At 49.8% G+C, this 18694-nt stretch overlaps 2 protein-coding genes, 2 non-coding genes and 1 pseudogene across 7 annotated transcripts in view; 4 read left to right on the plus strand and 1 right to left on the minus strand.

The window, feature by feature from the left end:
- Window positions 1-18694, minus strand: part of LOC126958026 (dnaJ homolog subfamily C member 8) — a 614804-nt gene that overhangs the window by 340191 nt on the left and 255919 nt on the right. The gene's annotated exons all lie outside the window — the stretch shown is intronic.
- Window positions 2088-2292, plus strand: LOC126944943 (small nucleolar RNA SNORA73 family). Its single transcript, XR_007722240.1, has one exon. It is a non-coding gene; the product is annotated as a small nucleolar RNA SNORA73 family (small nucleolar RNA).
- Window positions 2982-3185, plus strand: LOC126944946 (small nucleolar RNA SNORA73 family). Its single transcript, XR_007722241.1, has one exon. It is a non-coding gene; the product is annotated as a small nucleolar RNA SNORA73 family (small nucleolar RNA).
- The window catches only part of RCC1 (regulator of chromosome condensation 1), a 34695-nt gene continuing 19633 nt past the window's right edge, over window positions 3633-18694 (plus strand). Inside the window, exons 1-2 of one of the 4 annotated variants that reach the window (XM_050795536.1) lie at window positions 3633-4637; window positions 12214-12352. Coding sequence is in view for 2 of the 4 variants with exons in the window: in XM_050795520.1 (XP_050651477.1) it covers window positions 13619-13771 (153 nt within the window). In the remaining 2 variants the exon portion in view is untranslated. Of the gene's footprint in view, window positions 4638-12213; window positions 12353-13604; window positions 13772-18694 lie in introns of those variants that run through there. The other 3 variants (XM_050795530.1, XM_050795520.1, XM_050795529.1) reach the window with 3 other exon arrangements.
- On the plus strand, window positions 12965-13062 carry LOC126945637 (uncharacterized; annotated as a pseudogene).

Raw genomic sequence — 18694 nt, forward strand, 5'->3', positions numbered from 1 at the left:
TTCGTCTAGAGGCACTTTCATCCTATTTACCCTCACATTTATCAAATGATTTCTTTCACAGGTCAGAGGGTAGATTCAATTCCTTTTGATACTCCGTATTTCTCTGTATGTTTTTCAATTCTGCATTCTTATTATTCCCCAACGTTTTACTTATTTATTTATTTGGAGACAGAGTCTCGCTCTGTCGACCAGGATGGAAAGCCCTGGCGCGATCTCGGTTCACTGCAACCACGGCCTCCCAGGTTCAAACGATTCTCATGCCTCAGCCTCCCGAGTAGCTGGGACTGGAATTTGGCGGCACCACGCCCGGCTTCTGTTTTGTATTTTTTGTAAAGACTGGATTTCGCCACGCTGCTCAGGCTGGTCTCGAACTTCTGGCCTCAAACGATCCGCCCCTCACGGCCTTCAGAAGTGCTGTAATCACAGGCGTGAGCCACCGCGTTCGGCTCTTCCAAAAATTTTTTGGCCAGTTTATCTACGGGCATATCCTACAGACTGGGTCCAATGATTGCACAGAAGTAAACGTCCTCTGTAGCTACATACCTACAAACCTATTTCTGTAACGTACATTCCCCAGCAAGGTCCTGCGCGAAGGCTCCACTACCGCGAGAGCATTCCGAGCCAGGAAGGTGTGGGACTCAATCTACAGTAGATTCCCAGCAGCCTCCGCGAGTTTCTGATTCTCTAACTGCGCATGCTCTTGCGCACGCGCACTATACATTCCATGACTTCCGGGCACTTCGTAAGGTTTAAATAAGGATGCTTTGCGTTCACTCGGCCTTTTGGAGACAAGATTCGCGGTCGTCTCTTCGGCTTGGTAAGTGTTATCAGATGCCTGCCGCCGAAGTTGTGGGTCTAATACCATGAATCAGCAGCCGGGCTTCCGTAGGATCATATAGTATTTTATTTATTTATGTATTTATTTTTTTGAGACGGAGTCTCGGTTTGTCACGCAGGCTGGGCTGCAGTGGCACGATCTTGGCTCGGTGCAATCTCCGCCTGCCGGGTTCAAGCGATTCTCGTGCCTCACCCTCCCCAGCAGCTGGGATTGAGGCATGCGCCACCACGCCCGGCCAATTTTTGTATTCTTAGTAGAGACAGGGTTTCGCTATACTGGTCAGGCTGGTTTTGAACTCCTGACCTCCGGTGATCCACAGGCCTCGACCTTCCAAAGTGCTAGGATTACAGGCGTGAGCCACCACGCCTGGCCGAGAATCATGTAATTTAAAACTATATATGGATGTCGTAGGCGGCATCTGTCCCAACTAATGTACGCGTTAGAAGGGCCTGGGCCAGAAGTGGGCCATGGAGACCTCGGGACCTGCAGGGCTGCCACCCGACCCGCTGAGTCTCTGAATCTGAAGGTGCACCGCCACCACCATTGTTTATCTTACTGCCTGTCAGTATGCACATTGTCGTTCTCAATGGAATTGCACAGTTTTATTCCGGATCCTTACTTGCCTTTAAGAATTTTCTCAATTTTTCTTTTTTTTTTTTTTTTTTCTTGATCGCGACCCCTGCTGGGCTCAAGCAATTCTCCTGCCTCAGCCTCCCGAGTAGCTGGGACTACAGGCGTGTACCACCACGCCCGGCTTATTTTTATATTTCTAGTAGAGGCGGGATTTAACCATGTTGACCGGTCTCCAACTCCTTACCTTGCGGTCCTCCCCGCCCGGCCTAAGATTTTCATAGTTTCGAAGCATACTGTTCGTAATTCTCTCGTACTTTTGTGAGTGAGTTGGGTCATTTTTATTTTTGCTTTTTTAGGATTACAGGCGTGAGCCACCGTGCCTGTCCGATTTGGGGGTAATTTAACGAGTCCGCGTGTTTGATTTGAATTTAGGATAGCTGGGCCTAATTTTTGTCTTTGCTTCTGCCATACCTTCCGCATGGTACTAACCGCCTATTGAAAAGTAATCAGAATAGCTGAATATGACATGTTACCCGTCTAGAAACCGATTTTTTTTAACACCCCACTGTGGACAGGGTGGAAACTCGTTTGCGTTCTTGTTTAAGATCTGTAGTGACATGAATGGATGAAATTGTTTCCTATTGGATTCTGTAAACTTACGCATTACACTGATTGTCCAACGTGGATACACCCGGGAGGTCACTCTCCCTGGGCTCTGTCCAAGTGGCGTAGGGGAGCATAGGGCTCTGCCCCGTGATGTACAATCCCTTTCCACAACGTTGGAGATAAAGCTGGGCCTTGAGTCTGCGCCTGCATATTCCTACAGCTTCCCAGAGTCCTGTGGACAATGACTGGGGAGACAAACCATGCAGGAAACAACCTTCTAGAGCACTCAATCTGGATTGAAGTCTTAATAAGTGTTTAAGAAAAATTGGCTAAAAAGTAGCCAGGCACGATGATAGGTAGCTGGAGGCAGGAGAATCGCTGGAGCCCAGGAGTTCAAGGCTGCAATGACCTATGATTGTGCCACTGCACTCCAACCCCAGGCTATACCGTGAGGCCCCTCATTGAAAAAGATTAGTGTTTTGCTGTACTAATAGATTAATACCTTGTTTTGCAGGATTTGTTAAGGATTCCAAGTAACTCTTACTTGGTAAGTAAATTTAATTGTTTTTGGCTTATCAGCTCTTGTGTCAATGATTTCTGTGATGGAAGCAGGATTGAAGAGACCTTTATTTTAGTCGGTCAGGATTTATTTACCTCTGAGGCATTGAATCATTCTCAGAGCAATACTTTTGTTTGATACACCCAAATGTAAACTTTGCTGCATTTTTGTAGGCATGTTGACATAACCTCAACATACACTCTAATGTAAAAATTGCTTCTTTTAATCAGCTGATTAAAAGTGTGCAATGTAGTAAAAGTTAACCTAGTGTGAACTGTAGGAAGCCTAATTGGCTGTCTACATCTGTAGTCTGAGCTGAGAAAAAGATTCTAGCCCTTGAAAATACTGTGGGTGATTAGCAATATTGGATTTATCAGTTACTCCAATTCCTCACTAATGAGCATTCCAACGTGGATACCCTGGGAGGTCACTCTCCCCAGGCTCTGTCCAAGTGGCCTACGGGAGCTTAGGGCTCTGCCCCATGATGTACAGTCCCTTTCCACAACGTTGAAGATGAAGCTGGGCGTTGTGTCTGCGCCTGCATATTCCTACAGCTTCCCAGAGTCCTGTGGACAATGACTGGGGAGACAAACCATGCAGGAAACATGTCCAGTGTACTAGATTTTAAGTTGAAATAGGATCTTCAGGAGTCTAATCGTTATTTATTTTCTTTTAGGAAAGAAGACAGTCTGCAGTTCACACTTCAGCATTGATGTTTAATTTTGGGGTCCTTTATATAGTAGGGAGAGTAGGTAAACCGATTTTTTTTTCTTTTTTTTTTTTGAGACGGAGTCTCGCTCTGTCGCCCAGGCTGGAGTGCAGTGGCGCAATCTCGGCTCACTGCAAGCTCCGCCTCCCGGGTTCACGCCATTCTCCTGCCTCAGCCTCCCGAGTAGCTGGGACTACAGGCGCCCGCCCCTGCGCCCGGCTAATTTTTTCTATTTTTAGTAGAGACGGGGTTTCACCATGGTCTCGATCTCCTGACCTTGTGATCCGCCCACCTCGGCCTCCCAAAGTGCTGGGATTACAGGCGTGAGCCACCACGCCCGGCCCGATTTTTTTTTAACAGGGAGGTTTGGACAGTCTGGCAGACTTAGAGCAAAAGATTGGGGTGCGTTTCATACCTCTTTGAGACAGTCTTGCTCTGTCGCCCAGGCTGGAGTGCAGTGCTGCAATCTTGGCTGCAACCTCAGCCGCCCAAGTAGTTGGGATTGTAGGCGTAAGCCGCCACACCTGGCCCTCTTTTAAGAAGAGTCTGCTGCTGTTTTGTATTAAAGACTTCGGAGTTTGGCATTTGGTTAGGAATGCACCTTCTTTCACCTCATTCATACCTTAAGAACCAGAGAAGTGACTCTGCTTGGCCTTACGCCAGATTCCAGAAGGCACACAGTGTTGGTGGGTATTTTAAAAGTCCTTGAGTATTTTGCTTTTGTGTGATTTCTAATGTATTTGTAATTTACCTAACAAATTGCTTAATCTGCTTTGTTAATGTATTAAAATAAATATGGCTGTACATGTTTGTGGTTCATTTTTATGTGGAGATGGCTGTGGTGACATCAGCCAAGAATCTGAATGGTACTGCTGAAGGAAACTAGCATGATAGCTTCAGTTCTAAAGGCCCTGAAACCTAGTCTCAGGTGGGTCCCCCTTGGGTTCACTTTATATTGGCAAGTTATTGGGAAAATGGTTATTAGATCCTGACCAATAGGACCATAAGTCTGGGTTGAGTGCAAGATGAGTTGTTAGACCAATCCTTTAGCTTCCTGCAATATAGTGGAGGAAAATCAATGGTAGCAATGGGAGGTTGTGGTATCCCTAGCTGAGTTGTATGAGCCTTTGCTACCTGGTGCACCTCAGCCTGAAGATTGCTAGAGTTGCTTGCCTCATGACATGGGTCATAATGGGAACTTTGTCAAGCCCCCTACACTGGCTGCCAACATAAATATTCAGTACCCTGAAGGATGGGAAGTAATGGGGAATCATCTAGAAGGTAAAGTCTATCTGCTGGCATAGGGGAGGTGGGACAGCCATTTGGAAGTTGATGGGACAGGTTTGAAGGAGGTGGGTGAGATTGGAGTTTGGTGGACTAGAGCTTGCTTGTCAGGGTGTTCAGGGCAGGACTGGTCTGAGAATGGAAGCTAGTTACTAGCTAGGATTGCAGGGGAATACACAGCTTGATTTTTCTTAGGAGTGGAGTGAGGCAGTGTTGAAGAGGGCATCTTAAATGTAGCCGGGCTTGGTGGCTCACCCCTGTAATCCCAGCACTTAGAGAGACCGAGGCAGGTGGATCACAACATCTAGATACCCTGACCGACATGGTGAAACCCTGTCTCTACTAAAAATACAAAAATACCCGGACATGGTGGTGTGTGCCTGTAGGGGCTGAGGCAGGAGAAATGCTGGAACCTGGTAGGTGGAGGTGGTAGCGGGCTGAGAGCGCCACTGTGCTCCAGCCTGGTGACAGTAAGTCTCAAGGCATCTTCCTAAACCAGTTGCATTTGCGCTTACCTGTGCCAGGCACTGTTCTAGGTAAGCACTTAGCATATTAGTGCTGAGGGGGGGCTTTAATACAGCATATTCCCATGGGGAAACCCAGGAACCAAAAGGCTAATCCAAGTCCACAACCAGAAGTGGCACCTCTGCAGAAGCAGGCCTCAAGTTCCCTGCTCAGGAAGAAGCCAAATAGTCAGTCCCATCCATCTGTGTATGCCCAGTCCCGTTCGTGTCTTGCTCTAACTACATAGATCTCTCCTGAGTAAGGTTTTTTTCTGAACCAGTGACTTTAGTATGTTTTCAATTCATATTCTCAGGTGGAGTTCGGTAACTGCAGTGCTGGGCAGGAAATGAGAATTTCTATTGACCTACAAGATACAGCTGAAGCAAAGCTGTCAGTAGGTGTTCAGATCCCACTCTGCTGAACTTCAGCTTGCAATACCCCTTTAGACTTTCCAAACAGGCACTCTGGCCTTGTTCTTTGTGTAGGCAGACAGTATTGGTTGCCCATCTTAGAAGTCCTACACCGCCCGGATTTGAATCCTGATCCCACCACTTGCTGTTTATGAGGCTCTGGGTGAGTTACTTAGCCCCTGTGCCTCAATTTCGTGTCACAAAATGAGAATGATAAACTACCTCGTGGAGTTGTGATAAGGACAAAGGAGTATATCGGTGAAAAGCTTCTTAGGGTCTCTGGGTGGAGTGCAGTGGCATGATCACTTATTAAATAACATTTTCTGACTTCTCAGGAACCAAGGATACAGTATCCAATTCCGATTTTTTTTTCAAGACAGTCTCACTTTGTTCCCCAGGCTGGAGTGCAGTGGCACGATCTCAGCTCACTGCAAGCTCCACCTCCTGGGTTCATGCCATTCTCCTGCCTCAGTCTCCCCAGCAGCTGGGACTACAGGCACACGCCGCCACGCCCAGCTAATTTTTTTGTATTTTTAGTAGAGACAGGGTTTCACCATGTTAGCCAGGATGGTCTTGATCTCCTGACCTTGTGATCCGCCCGCCTCAGCCTCCCAAAGTCCTGGGATTACAGGCGTGAGCCACTGCGCTCGGCCTTTTTTTTTATTTCACCACTGAGTCTCACTCTGTCTCCAGGAGGGAGTGCAATGGAGCCATCTTGACTTGCTGCAACCTCCGCCTCCCGGGTTCCAGCAATTCTCCCACCTCGGCCTCCCAAGTAGCTGGGATTACAGGCATACACCACCATGCCCAGCTAATGTTTTTTGTATTTTTTAGTAGAGACGGGGGTTTCACCATGTTGGCCAGGCTGGTCTCGATCTCTTGACCTCAAGTGATCCGCCTGCCTCGGCATCTCAAAGTGTTGATTACAGGCGTGAGCCACTGCCCCTAGCCTCAAGGCTGATCTCTTTTTTTTTTGAGATGGAGTCTTTCTCTGTCTCCCAGGCTGGAGTGCAATGGCATGATCTGGGCTCACTGCTACCTCTATCCTGGGTTCAAACGATTTTCCTGCCTCAGCCTCCCAAGTGGCTGGGATTACAAGCGCCTGCACCACACCCAGCTGATTTTTGTGTTTTTTTAGTAGAGACAGGGTTTCGACATGTTGGCCAGGCTGGGCTCAAACTCCTGACCTCAGGTTATCCACCCGCCTCGGCCTCCCAAAGTACTGGGATTACAGGCATGAGCCACCATGCCTGGCCAGCTAATTTTTGTATTTGTAGTAGAGACAGGGTTTCACCATGTTGGCCAGGCTGATCTCGAACTCCTGACCTGAGGTGATCCACCCGCCTCGGCCTCCCAAAGTGTTGGGATTACAGGCGTGAGCCACAGTGCCTGGCTGTCCTTGCTAGTTTCATACCTACTTCGCTCTATCATTTATCGAGAGGGATATTGAAATCTCCAAGTGTAATTGTGGATTTTTATATTTCTCCTAGCAGTTCTATAAGTTTTTGCTTCATGTATTTTGCTTCATGTATTTTGAAGTTCTGTTATTAGTTGTATATAGTTATACAACTATGTTTTAGATATTGTCTCTTGATTGATTGACTCCTTTAAATACTCTGCCATAAAATCTACTTTGTCTCCCACTCCAGCTTTTTTTTTTCTTAATCTCACAAAATGGTGAAGTAGGCTTTGTTTCTATTTTTTAATAATAAACTGAAATTCAGAAAACTTTAGCAATTTGCTCATAGCTGCATACCTCCATCTTTATTTATTTTCTTTTCTTTTCTTTTTTTTTTTTTTTTTTTTCCGAGACGGAGTCTCACAGCTGGGGCTACAGGCGCACGCCTCCATGCCCGGCTAATATTTTGTATTTTTAGTAGAGACGGGGTTTCACCGTGTTAGCCAGGATGGTATTGATCTCCTGCCCTCGTGATCCGCCCGCCTCAGCCTCCCAGAGTGCTGTGATTACAGGCGTGAGCCACTACGCCCGGCCTCTTTTTTTTTTTAGACAAGAGTCTCACTCTGTCATCAAAGCCAGAGTGAAGTTGCACAATCTCACCTCACTGCAGCTTCTGCCTCCGGAGTAGCTGGAATTACAGTCACGCACCACCATGCCCAGCTAATTTTTTTGTATTTTTAGTAGAGACGGGGTTTCACCATGTTGGCCAGGCTAGTCATCAACTCCTGACCTCAAGTGATCCACCTGCCTCGGCCTCCCAAACTGCTGGGTTCACAGGCGTGAGCCACCACAGCTGGCCACCAGTGTTTCTTTTGACTAGTGTTAAAACAATAGCCTAGGCAACACAGCAAAAGCCTGTCTCTACAAAAAAATACAAAAATTAGCCAGGGGTGGTACTGTATGCCTATGGTCCCAGCAACTGGGGAGGCTGAGGTGGCTCACTTGAGCCCTAGAGGTGGAGGCTGCAGTGAGCTATGATTACACCACTGCACTCCAGCCTGGGTAACAGAGCAAACCCTGACTCAAAAACAAAACAACAGTGTATCTTTTACTTTTTGTACAAATTTATTATTTGGGTATTTACTTTTATATTATTTTTCTTTTTGCAGATCCAGCATTGGCTGAGCATATTTATTTACATATTCATTTATTTTTTGGAGACACATTCTCAATCTTTTGCCCAGCTAAAATGCAGTGGTGCGATCTCAGCTCACTGCAACCTCTGCCTCCCAGCTTCAAGCAATTCTCATGTCTCAGCCTCTAGTGTAGCTGGTACTACCACATGCACCACCATGCCTGGCTAATTTTTTGTATTTCAGTAGAGATGGGGTTTCACCATGTTGCCCAGGCTGGTCTCAAATTCCTGAGCTCAGGCAATTTGCCTGCCTTGGCCTCCCGAAGTGCTAGAATTACAGGCATGAGCCACTGTGCCTGGCCTTATTTTTAAATTTTATTTCTTGTAGGTAACATTTTAGGTTTTTCAGTATGACAGTCTCTGCCTTTTAATTGGAGACTTTAGGCGATTTACTTTTTTTTTTTTTTTCGGACAGGGTCTCACTCTGTCACCCAGGCTGGAGTGCAGTGGCAAGATCATGACTCACTGCAGCCTCAAACTGGAACTCCCAGGTTCAAATGATCCTCCCAGCTTGGTCTCCTGAGTAGTGAAGACCACAGGCATGTGCCACTATGGCTGGCTAAATTTTGTATTTTTTGTAGCGACAAGGTCTCACGATGTTGTCCAGGCTGGTCTTGAACTCCAGGGCTCAAGCAATCCTCCCACCTTGGCCTCCCAAAGCGCTGGGAATACAGGCATGAGTCACCATGTCCAGCCATATTGTACATTTTTAATTTATAATAGTTTACATTGGCCGGGCGCGGTGGCTCAAGCCTGTAATCCCAGCACTTTGGGAGGCCGAGACGGGAGGATCACGAGGTCAGGAGATCGAGACCATCCTGGCTAACACGATGAAACCCCGTCTCTACTAAAAAATACAAAAAAAATAGCCGGGCGAGGTGGCAGGCGCCTATAGTCCCAGCTACTCGGGAGGCTGAGGCAGGAGAATGGCGTAAACCCAGGAGGTGGAGCTTGCAGTGAGCTGATATTCGGCCACTGCACTCCAGCCTGGGCAACAGAGCGAGACTCCGTCTCAAAAAAAAAAAAAAAAAAAAAAAAAATAGTTTACATTCCATTGATATTAAACCAGTTCACCTGTAGTATAAGAATCTTCTCCAGCCTGGCCAGTATGGTGAAACCCCACCGCTACTAAAAATGAAAAAAAAAACAAAACTGGCCAGGTGTGGTGGTGCTCGCCTGTAGTCTCAGCTACCTGGGAGGCTGAGGCAGAAGAATCACTTGAACCTAGAAGCAGAGGTTGCAGTGAGCTGAGATCGTGCCACTGCACTTCAGCCTAGGCGACAGAGCGAGACTCTGTCTCAAAAAAAAAAAAAAAAAAAGGCCGAGTTCGGTGGCTCACGCCTGTAATCCCAGCATTTTGGGAGGCTGAGACCGGTGCCTGAGGTCAGGAGTTTGAGACCAGGCTGGCCAACATGGTGAAACCCCCTCTCTACTAAAAACACAAAAATTAGCCGGGCATGGTGGCACGTACCTGTAGTCCTAGCTACTAGGAGGCTGAGGCAGGAGAATTGCTTGAACCCGGGAGGCAGAGGTTGCCATGAGCTGAGAACACGCCACTGAACTCTATCTAGCCTGGGCGACAGAGTGACTCCATCTCAAAAAAAAAAAAAAAAAAACACTTAAAAATATTTCTGGCCAGGGCTGGGCGCGGTGGCTCAAGCCTGTAATCCCAGCACTTTGGGAGGCCGAGACGGGCGGATCACGAGGTCAGGAGATCGAGACCATCCTGGCTAACACGGTGAAACCCCGTCTCTACTAAAAAATACAAAAAACTAGCCGGGCGAGGTGGCGGGCGCCTGTAGTCCCAGCTACTCGGGAGGCTGAGGCAGGAGAATGGTCTAAACCCGGGAGGCGGAGCTTGCAGTGAGCTGAGATCCGGCCACTGCACCCCAGCCTGGGCGACAGAGCAAGACTGTCTCAAAAAAAAAAAAAAAAAATATTTCTGGCCAGGCGCAGTGGCTCACGCCTGTAATCCCAGCACTTTGGGAGGCCGAGGCAGGCGGATCACAAGGTCAGGAGATTGAGACCATCCTGGCTTAACAGGGTGAAACCCCATCTCTACTAAAAATACAAAAAAATTAGCCATGCGTGGTGGCAGGCACCTGTAGTCCCAGTTACTCAGGAGGCTGAGGCAGGAAAATGGCATGAACCCTGGGGGCGGAGCTTGCAGTGGGCGGAGATCGTGCCACTGCACTCCAGCCTGGGCCACAGAGTGAGACTCCGTCTCAAAAAAAAAAATACATACATACATACATACATACATAAAAATAAAAATATTTCTTCCATTTCTCACTATATAGTCTTTGATACTGTCATGTGTTTTACTTTTATATATGTTATAAAACCCACAGTACATTATTACAACCAGGACCTCCATATCAGCTGGTTGCAGTGGCTCACTCCTGTAATCCCAACACTTTGGGATGCCAAGGCAGGCTGACTGCTGATGCTCAGAAGTTCAAGACCAGCCTGGCCAACATAGTGAAACCCTGTCTCTACCAAAAATACAAAAATTAGATGGGCAATTAGCCGGGTGCACACCTGTAATCCCAGCTACTCAGGAGGCTGAAACAGGAGAATTACTTGAACCCAGGAGGCAGAGATTGCAGTGAGCCGAGATCATGCCATTATACTCCAGCCTGGGCAACAGAGTGAGACTTTGTCTCAAAAAAAAAAAAAAAAAAAATTAGCTGGGCATGGTGGTGCACATCCGTGTTCCCAGCTTCTCGGGAGGCTGAAGCAGGAGGATCTTTTGAGCCGGAGAGGCAGAGGTTGTAGTGAGCCGAGATCTGCCACTGCATTCCAGCCTGGGTGACAGAGTGAGACTCAGTCTCAAAAGAACAACTGGGGCGGGGTGCGGTAGTTCACACCTGTAATCCCAGCACTTTGGGAGGCCAAGGTGGGTGGATCACTTGAGGTCAAGAGCTCAAGACCATCCTGGCCAACATGGTGAAACCCGGTCTCTATTAAAAATACAAAAATGAGCCTAGCATGGTGGTGCGTGTCCATAATCCCAGCTACTCCGGAGGCTGAGGCAGGAAAATTGCTTGAACCCATGGGGCAGAGGTTGCAGTGAGCCGAGACTGCACCACTGCACTCCAGCATGGGCAACAGAATGAGACTCCATCTCAAAATAAAATAAAAAATACAAATACAAAACTAAAAAATAAATAAATGCCAGGTGCAGTCGCTCACGCCTGTAATCCCAGCACTTTGGGAGGCCAAGATGGGCGGGTCACCTGAGGTCAGGAGTTCCTGACCAGCCTGGCAAAAATGGTGAAACCTGGTCTCTACTAAAAATACAAAAAATGGCCAGGCACGGTGGCTCATGCCTGTAATCCCAGCCCTTTGGGAGGCCGAGGCGGGTGGATCACCTGACGTTAGGAGTTCAAGTCCAGCCTGGCCAACATGGCGAAACCCTGTCTCTACTAAAAATACAAAAATTAGCTGGGCATGGTGGTGGGCACCTGTAATCCCAGCTACTCGGGAGGCTGAGGCAGGAGAATCGCTTGAACCCAGGAGGCAGAGATTGCAGTAAGCTGAAATCATGCCATAGCACTCTAGCCTGGGTGGGTCAGGAGTTTGAGACCAGCCTGGCCAAAATGGAGAAACCCCATCTCTACTAAAAGTACAAAAATTAAGGCTGGGTGCAGAGGCTCACGCCTGTAATCCCAGCACTTTGGGAGGCTGAGGTGGGTGGATCATGAGGTCAGGAATTCAAGACCAGCCTGGCCAAGACGGTGAAACCCTGTCTCTACTAAAAATACAAAAATTAGCCGGGTGTCGTGGTGAGCGCCTGTAATAATCCCAGCTACTCGGGAGGCTGAGGCAGGAGAATTGCTTGAACCCAGTTGCAGTAAGCCGAGATTGCGCCACTGCACTCCAGCCTGGGCAACAGAGACTCCATGTCAAAAAAAAAACAAAGAAAGAGTTCAGGTTACCTTCCACCACTTGTGCGATGACCCCAGAAAACTTGCTTTACCTCTTTAAACTTCAGTTTTCTTATATTCCAACTGCCAGGAGGTTTTCATGAGGAACACATGAGCTGACATGGATATGTTTCTGTAGTTAACAAAATAAAGGCTCTTACAAAATAGGCAATAATAATCATCATCATTTATTATTATTACATGAAGCTACATGAATAAGATCTTGGAGGAAGACAGCAGAGAGAGAGAGGGAGATCAGAGATCCCAGGGTTAAAAGTTGGAGAAATTTCACAGTACATCATCCAAAAGAGGAGTCCATGATGGAGGCAGAGGTAAACTTGGAGAGGTAAGAAACTCTGAAGACGGGGGAGTCCTTTGTGGCAGGCCCTGCATAGAAGAAATTCAGCCTGGCCAACATGGCGAAACCCTGTCTCTACTAAAAATACAAAAATTAGCCAGGTGTTGTGGCAGTCACCTGTAATCCCAGCTATTCAGGAGGCTGAGGCAGGAGAATCGCTTGAACCCGGCAGGCAGAGGTTGCAGTGAGCCGAGATCACAACACTGCACTCCAGCCTGGCTGACAAGAGCGAGACTCGGTCTAAAAAAAAAAAAAAAGTTCAGTTGGTAAGAACTCATCAAAAGTGTCCATCTAGACTTTGGGTGCAGTAGAATGACTCAGAGTCTGAATCAACGTGAAATCAACAAAACATCATTTGCAAGGGTTTCAGGGAACACCTGAAATCCTGAAGAACTGTTTGTATCCATCCTGAAGAATGGGTGTATTAACAAGAGACAGCCTTTCCTTGGTACCTGTTTTCCATCTCCAACCCAACCCCAACTCACACCCTTATCTCCTATTTTATCTGGTCTCTCTCGTTCCTCTTGCTCTTCCCCACTTGGCTCCCGTTTTCCCCAAGTCCATTCTCTATTTTGTTCTATAAGATCTGATCATATCGGGATGCTTTTGTAGCTCATAAGAATGATGACTGGGTGTTCACACGCATGTGAGATGTGCCTCCCTCAAACCTTAAGACATGGGCACATACCCATCTGATGTTAACTCACGGGGCAAAAAATCTGATCATGCCATTCCCGTGCCCAAATCCTCATATATCCCCACTGCCTCAGGATACAGGCTGGACCCCTTAGACACACAAGACCCTGCATCCATGATCTGTCACTCCCACAGGCACCCTCTGCTCCCATCTACTTGGCAGTTTCCCACAACCTCCCTGGGTTCTCATGGTTCCCTGTCATTGCAAACGTCGCTTCTCCTAGGATGTCCTGCCCTCCTAGACTTAACTTGGAAAGCCGTTCTTAAGCCCCGCGCTGAGTAAGATGCCCCTGTGGGTATCACGGTCATAGCGCTGTGTGGTTGCTGATAGTCTGATTTTTCATCCTTCTCCATGCCCTCTTGAGGGTAGGGAAGATATCTTTTTTCTCCGTACAGACCCTACCGCACGAGATTTTCCTAAACAGACCGAATTCAAGGAGTCTTTCTGGTTGTTAGTCCACGTGTCCCGATTTGGGGTTTCCAAAATACACACTCACTGGAACCGGGCCAGGGGAGCCAGCCTGGCCAAGAGCTCCCCCCAGCCCGGGAGCGCGCCACATGCAGATCCTGGGATGGCCGCCAGGGGCCGCCGGGCTCTTTGTTTTCCTTTCTCGCCCGGGTCGGGGCCAGAGGCCTGCAGAGCGCATGCTCTGGGGCAGTTCGCGGCCCGGCGGGGAACGCTGGAGTTCCTTGTGGCCGACGTGCACCGAGGTAGGTCTCGCTCAGGGCGCGCGGAGGGTCCGGGCAGAGGGCGGTGCGCGGGGCGGCCACAGCCGGAGCACGGGCCGGTCCACGCGGGCCTAGGTCGCTGTCCGCTTTCGCCCGTGTCGCGCGGCGCTGGCTCCACGTGAAGCCCGGCGGCAGGAAGGCGCGATGCGGGCTCGCGATTCCCCGGCCCCGCGGGGCGCTCCAGCGGCCGCTGGGCCCCGCCTCGCGGGAGCTAGGGCCGCGCTGCCCCTCCGCCGCCGCGCCTCTCACGCCTGCACCGCGGCGCCCGCGCAGGCGGGAGATTCAAACCGCGCGAGCGCGATGGGCCGGGTGCGCGCGGCCGCCCGGGCGGGGGATGGGTCTCTGCCGCGAGGAGAATGGTTTTGTCCAGCATGCGTTTGGAGAAGGCGGTTTGCAGAGCTGGCAGGGAGCCCTGCCCGGGAGAGGGTGGATCTTCAGAGCTCGAGGGTGGGTAGTTGGGGGTCTGCTGCGGCGAGAGAAGTCCCAGCGTCGGCAGGCACCCAGGCACCGCTGTGGACCTTTGGGAGCCGTGTGTCTCGAACTCCGCAGCAGCTCAATCTGTCAGCAAATTATTTGCTGGCCATCTATTCCGTGCCGCTCTTGCAGGGCTGGGGGACAGTGGTGAGAAGGGCAGGCCCGTGTCATTAGCGAACTATGCCCTGGAGCCCGGGCGACGAACGCTACTGCCAAGTCTTCATTCATCACATATTGACCTAACTTCGACCACGTGTGACTTGTGTGGCCTAGCAAAAGTTGAGTGTGTGGGGTGTTACGGGAACCCTCAGGGGGACCCCCCGCCCTACCCAGGAGGCTCAGGGATGGCTTTCTAGGTGAAGTGACTCTTGAATGGGGTTTTGAAGGAACAGAGTTTTTCGGGCAGTCTGAGGGTAGTGGGATTAGGGTGATTCAGGCAGAGGGACTGCAGGTGCAAAGGCATGAAAGTATAGATATTGTGGTAAGGGATATCACAGGTCTTGAGGTGACTGGAGGAGGAGAGTAACAAGATGATACAGCAAGGGCTGGGTCATGAAGGGTCTTGGGTGCAAGACTAAGGAACACTGCGGGGTGGAGGAGGCAGGGAAGGATTGCCCCAAGAAGGACATCAGAGTGAAACCTGGACAGATGAATTAGGAGTTCCCGAGGCTCTTGTTTCAAAGACATCCCAAGAGCAGGAATCCTGTTCTGTTCCTCTTTACAACTTTCTCATCAGATGCCCTTGGGCAACCCACCCAGTCCCCCAGAGCATTGGTTTCCTTATCTTTATAGCAATGGTAGGGGGCATGTGGTGAGGATATAATTTTTTTTTTTTTTGAGACGGAGTTTCCGCAATTATTACCCAGGCTGGAGTGGAGTGGTGCGATCTCGGCTCACTGCAACCTCCGCCTCCCAGGTTCAAGCAATTCTGCCTCAGCCTGCCGAGTAGCTAGCTGAGACTACAGGAACAGCGCCACCAGGCCCCGCTAATTTTTGTATTTTTTTTTTTTTTTTTTAGTAGAGACGGTGTTTCACTATGTTGGCCAGGCTGGTCTCGAACTCGTGACCTCAGGTGTCCACCTGCCTCGGCCTCCCAAAGTGCCGGAATTACGGGTGTGAGCCACCGCACCCGGCCAATTTTTTTTTTTTTTCCTGATACGAAATCTTGCTCTATCGCCCAGGCTGGAATGCAGTGTCGTGCTCTCGGTCATTGCAGCCGCCACCTCCCGGGTTCAAGCAATTCTCCTGTCTCAGCCTCCCAAATAGTAATATCCTATAATTTTCATAAAGCAGTCATTCCAACATCTAGTGGAAGTTGTGGGTCCCTTCCCCCAGGAAAAATGAACACATAGACCCAAGCACAGGTTGTATCCAGTGGGGATCCCAAGTGAGAAACTCCTAGTGTGAAATATACCAGCTCTGTGCCTGGCGTAACAGCAGCTCACCAAATGTATATTGTTGACACACGAGCCCTCTCCTCCCTTCCCTCCTGGGGACCTTTCACACAAAGAGATTTTTCAGCCTGAGTCTGGCAGGCAAGTTCTCCCTCCTGGCGTGGGGGACGGAGGGCACAGCTGCAGTGGTCTGGGAGGGCTCTGTCTCCTTTTACAGAAATTGAGGCTGTGGTGAGGTCACTGGAGGTCAGGGCAGGAGCACCAAACTCCAGGCAGACTGTTTAGACTGGCATGCCTACCCACTTTCTTCAATAAATAAGGAAAGTGAGGTGGGGTAGGGCAGCTCTGGCTCTGGTGGAGCAGGGTCATGAGACTGGGGTTTCATTGCACCTCTGTGGGACCTGGGCCACCTTTCCCTGAGCCTCATCTTCCCCTTAGCTGTAAAACCGGGATGAATCTGCTCACCTCAAAGGGCAGCTGTGGGCATTCTGGAGTGCCTGATGGTGGAAGCTGACTCTGTAGCCAACTTATCTGGGACTGTCTCACTCTTCTCCCAGAGACCGTACGCTCCTTGAAGAAGGAAGCTGTGTTGGGTGGGGCTGGGCAGGGAAGCGTGATGCTAAAAGCCGACTCCTTATTCCCAGCCCAAACACTGCCAGGTTAAGAAAACAGCCACAGGCCGGGCGCAGTGGCTCACGCCTGTAATCCCAGCACTTTGGGAGGCCGAGGCGGGTGGATCATGAGGTCAGGAGATTGAAACCATCCTGGCTAACACGGTGAAACCCCATCTCTACTGAAAAAAAAAAAAAATACAAAAAATTAGCCGGCCGTGGTGGCAGGCACCTGTAGTCCCAGCTACTTGGGAGGCTGAGGCAGGAGAATGGCATGAACCTCAGAGGCAGAGCTTGCAGTGAGCCGAGATCACGCCATTGCACTCCAGCCTGGGCGACAGAGCAAGACTCCGTCTCAAAAAAAAGAAAGAAAGAAAGAAAACACAGGCAGAGAGAGAGAGCCCAGGCTCGTAACCCCAGCAATTTGGGAGGCTGAGGTGGGCAGATCACCTGAGGTCAGGAGTTCAAAAGTTCAAGACCCGTCTGGCCAACATGGTGAAACACCGTCTTTTTTTTTTTTTTTTTTTGAGACGGAGTCTCGCTCTGTTGCCCAGGCTGGAGTGCAGTGGCCGGATCTTGGCTCACTGCAAGCTCCGCCTCCCGGGTTTATGCCATTCTCCTGCCTCAGCCTCCCGAGTACCTGGGACTACAGGCGCTCGCCACCTCACCCAGCTAGTTTTTTTTTTTTTTTTTATTTTTTTAGTAGAGACGGGGTTTCACCGGGTTAGCCAGGATCGTCTCGATCTCCTGACCTTGTGATCCGCCCGTCTCGGCCTCCCAAAGTGCTGGGATTACAGGCTTGAGCCACCGCGCCCAGCCGAAACCCCATCTTTACTAAAAATACAGAACAATTAGCCAGGCGTGGTGGCATGCGCCTGTAGTCCCAGCACTAGGGAGGCTGAGGCAGGAGAATCACTTGAACCTGGGAGGCGGAGGTTGCAGTGAGCTGAGATTGTGCTGCTGAACTCCAGCTTGGGCAACAGAGTAAGGCTCCATCTCAAAAAAAAAAAAAAAAAAAAAAGAAGATGAAGAAAAAGGAAAACACTCCCAGAGCAGTGAGAGAAGAAGTCTGTACAAAAGACCCGTTTGTGCAGTAGAGGCTATGCAGGCAGGTACCGGGAACAGGGCTCCACCTTTTAGAAGGTGGCCCTCCGGCCGGGCGCGGTGGCTCACGCCTGTAATCCCAACACTTTGAGAGACCGAGGCAGGTGGATCACGAGGTCAGGAGATCGAGACCATCCTGGCTAACACAGTGAAACCCCGTCTCTACTAAAAATGCAAAAAAGTAGCCGGGCGAGGTGGCGGGCGCCTGTGGTTCCAGCTACTCGGGAGGCTGAGGCAAGAGAATGGTGTGAACCTGGGAGGCGGAGCTTTGCAGTGAGCCGAGATCGCGCCTCTGCACTCCAGCCTGGGCGACAGAGCCAGACTCCGTCTCAAAAAAAAAAAAAAAAAGAAGGTAGCCCTCCATCCCCTGCCCTTCCCTGGCAGTTGCTCACAGCAGCCCAGTGCGGGGCCTCAAGTCTTCATTTTGGAGAGGAAGCCTCTCCTCTGGGACTCAACGAGCACTCAGGCTGTCTCCACCACAGCAGGGAGTTGTTGCCACTGTCCTACCCCATGTCTGTCGTCTGTCGTCGGATCTGTCACCACCCACCCCACCTTCCCTCAGGCCCCAGCTGCCTCAGTGTCTCCTCTCTGGTCTCACTGTCCTCTCCTTCTCTGCTGGCTTCTGCTCTCTGCTTCTGGGACTTGGCCAAGCGCGTGGGGGATCCTCGGGAGGCCTGTCCAGGCTGCCTTAGCCCCTGCCTGGACCATGGTCAGCCTTCAGAATCAGTCAGATAGGCCTGGGTTGTTTTTCTAGGCTCCCCTTTACTTGCTGTGTGAACTTAGGCCAATAAAGTTATCTTCCTGAGCCTCAGTCCCTTAACTGTGAAATAGGAGTGACAGTGCTGCCTTCTTCAGCTTCCTGTGAGAAGTAAAAGGGTTTTGCATATGGAAGATACAGTGAGTTGACTGGTGCCCCCAGGGGCTTTTAGGAAGTTGATTGGTGTGGTGGATAGGCATGTAAATTAAAGTGATTGTGATCTAAAAGTCTGTCCCAGTTTCTCAGAGAGAATGACTCCATCCTCAGGATGGAGGAGGGATCAGAGGAGATGACTTTGAGACACCAGTAGATGTTCTTCCAGTGGGATAAGGGATGGGAAGGCATTCAAGGTAAAGAGATGCAAATAGTATGGAGAGGACAGTTAACATTCTGGCCTAGTGGGTCTGGCAAGGAGATTGTGTGGGAAGAGAAGGGAGGATGTGGTAGATAGGATGTGAAGCTAAAGGTTCTGTCAGTACCTGATGTTGGACACCTCTAAGACCATGCTAAGAAACGTGGGCTTTATCTTTCAGGCAAAGGGAACCAATAAGGAGTCCAAGCAGGC

This window comes from Macaca thibetana, chromosome 1 (assembly GCF_024542745.1).
Source record: "Macaca thibetana thibetana isolate TM-01 chromosome 1, ASM2454274v1, whole genome shotgun sequence".
Taxonomy (NCBI): domain Eukaryota; kingdom Metazoa; phylum Chordata; class Mammalia; order Primates; family Cercopithecidae; genus Macaca; species Macaca thibetana.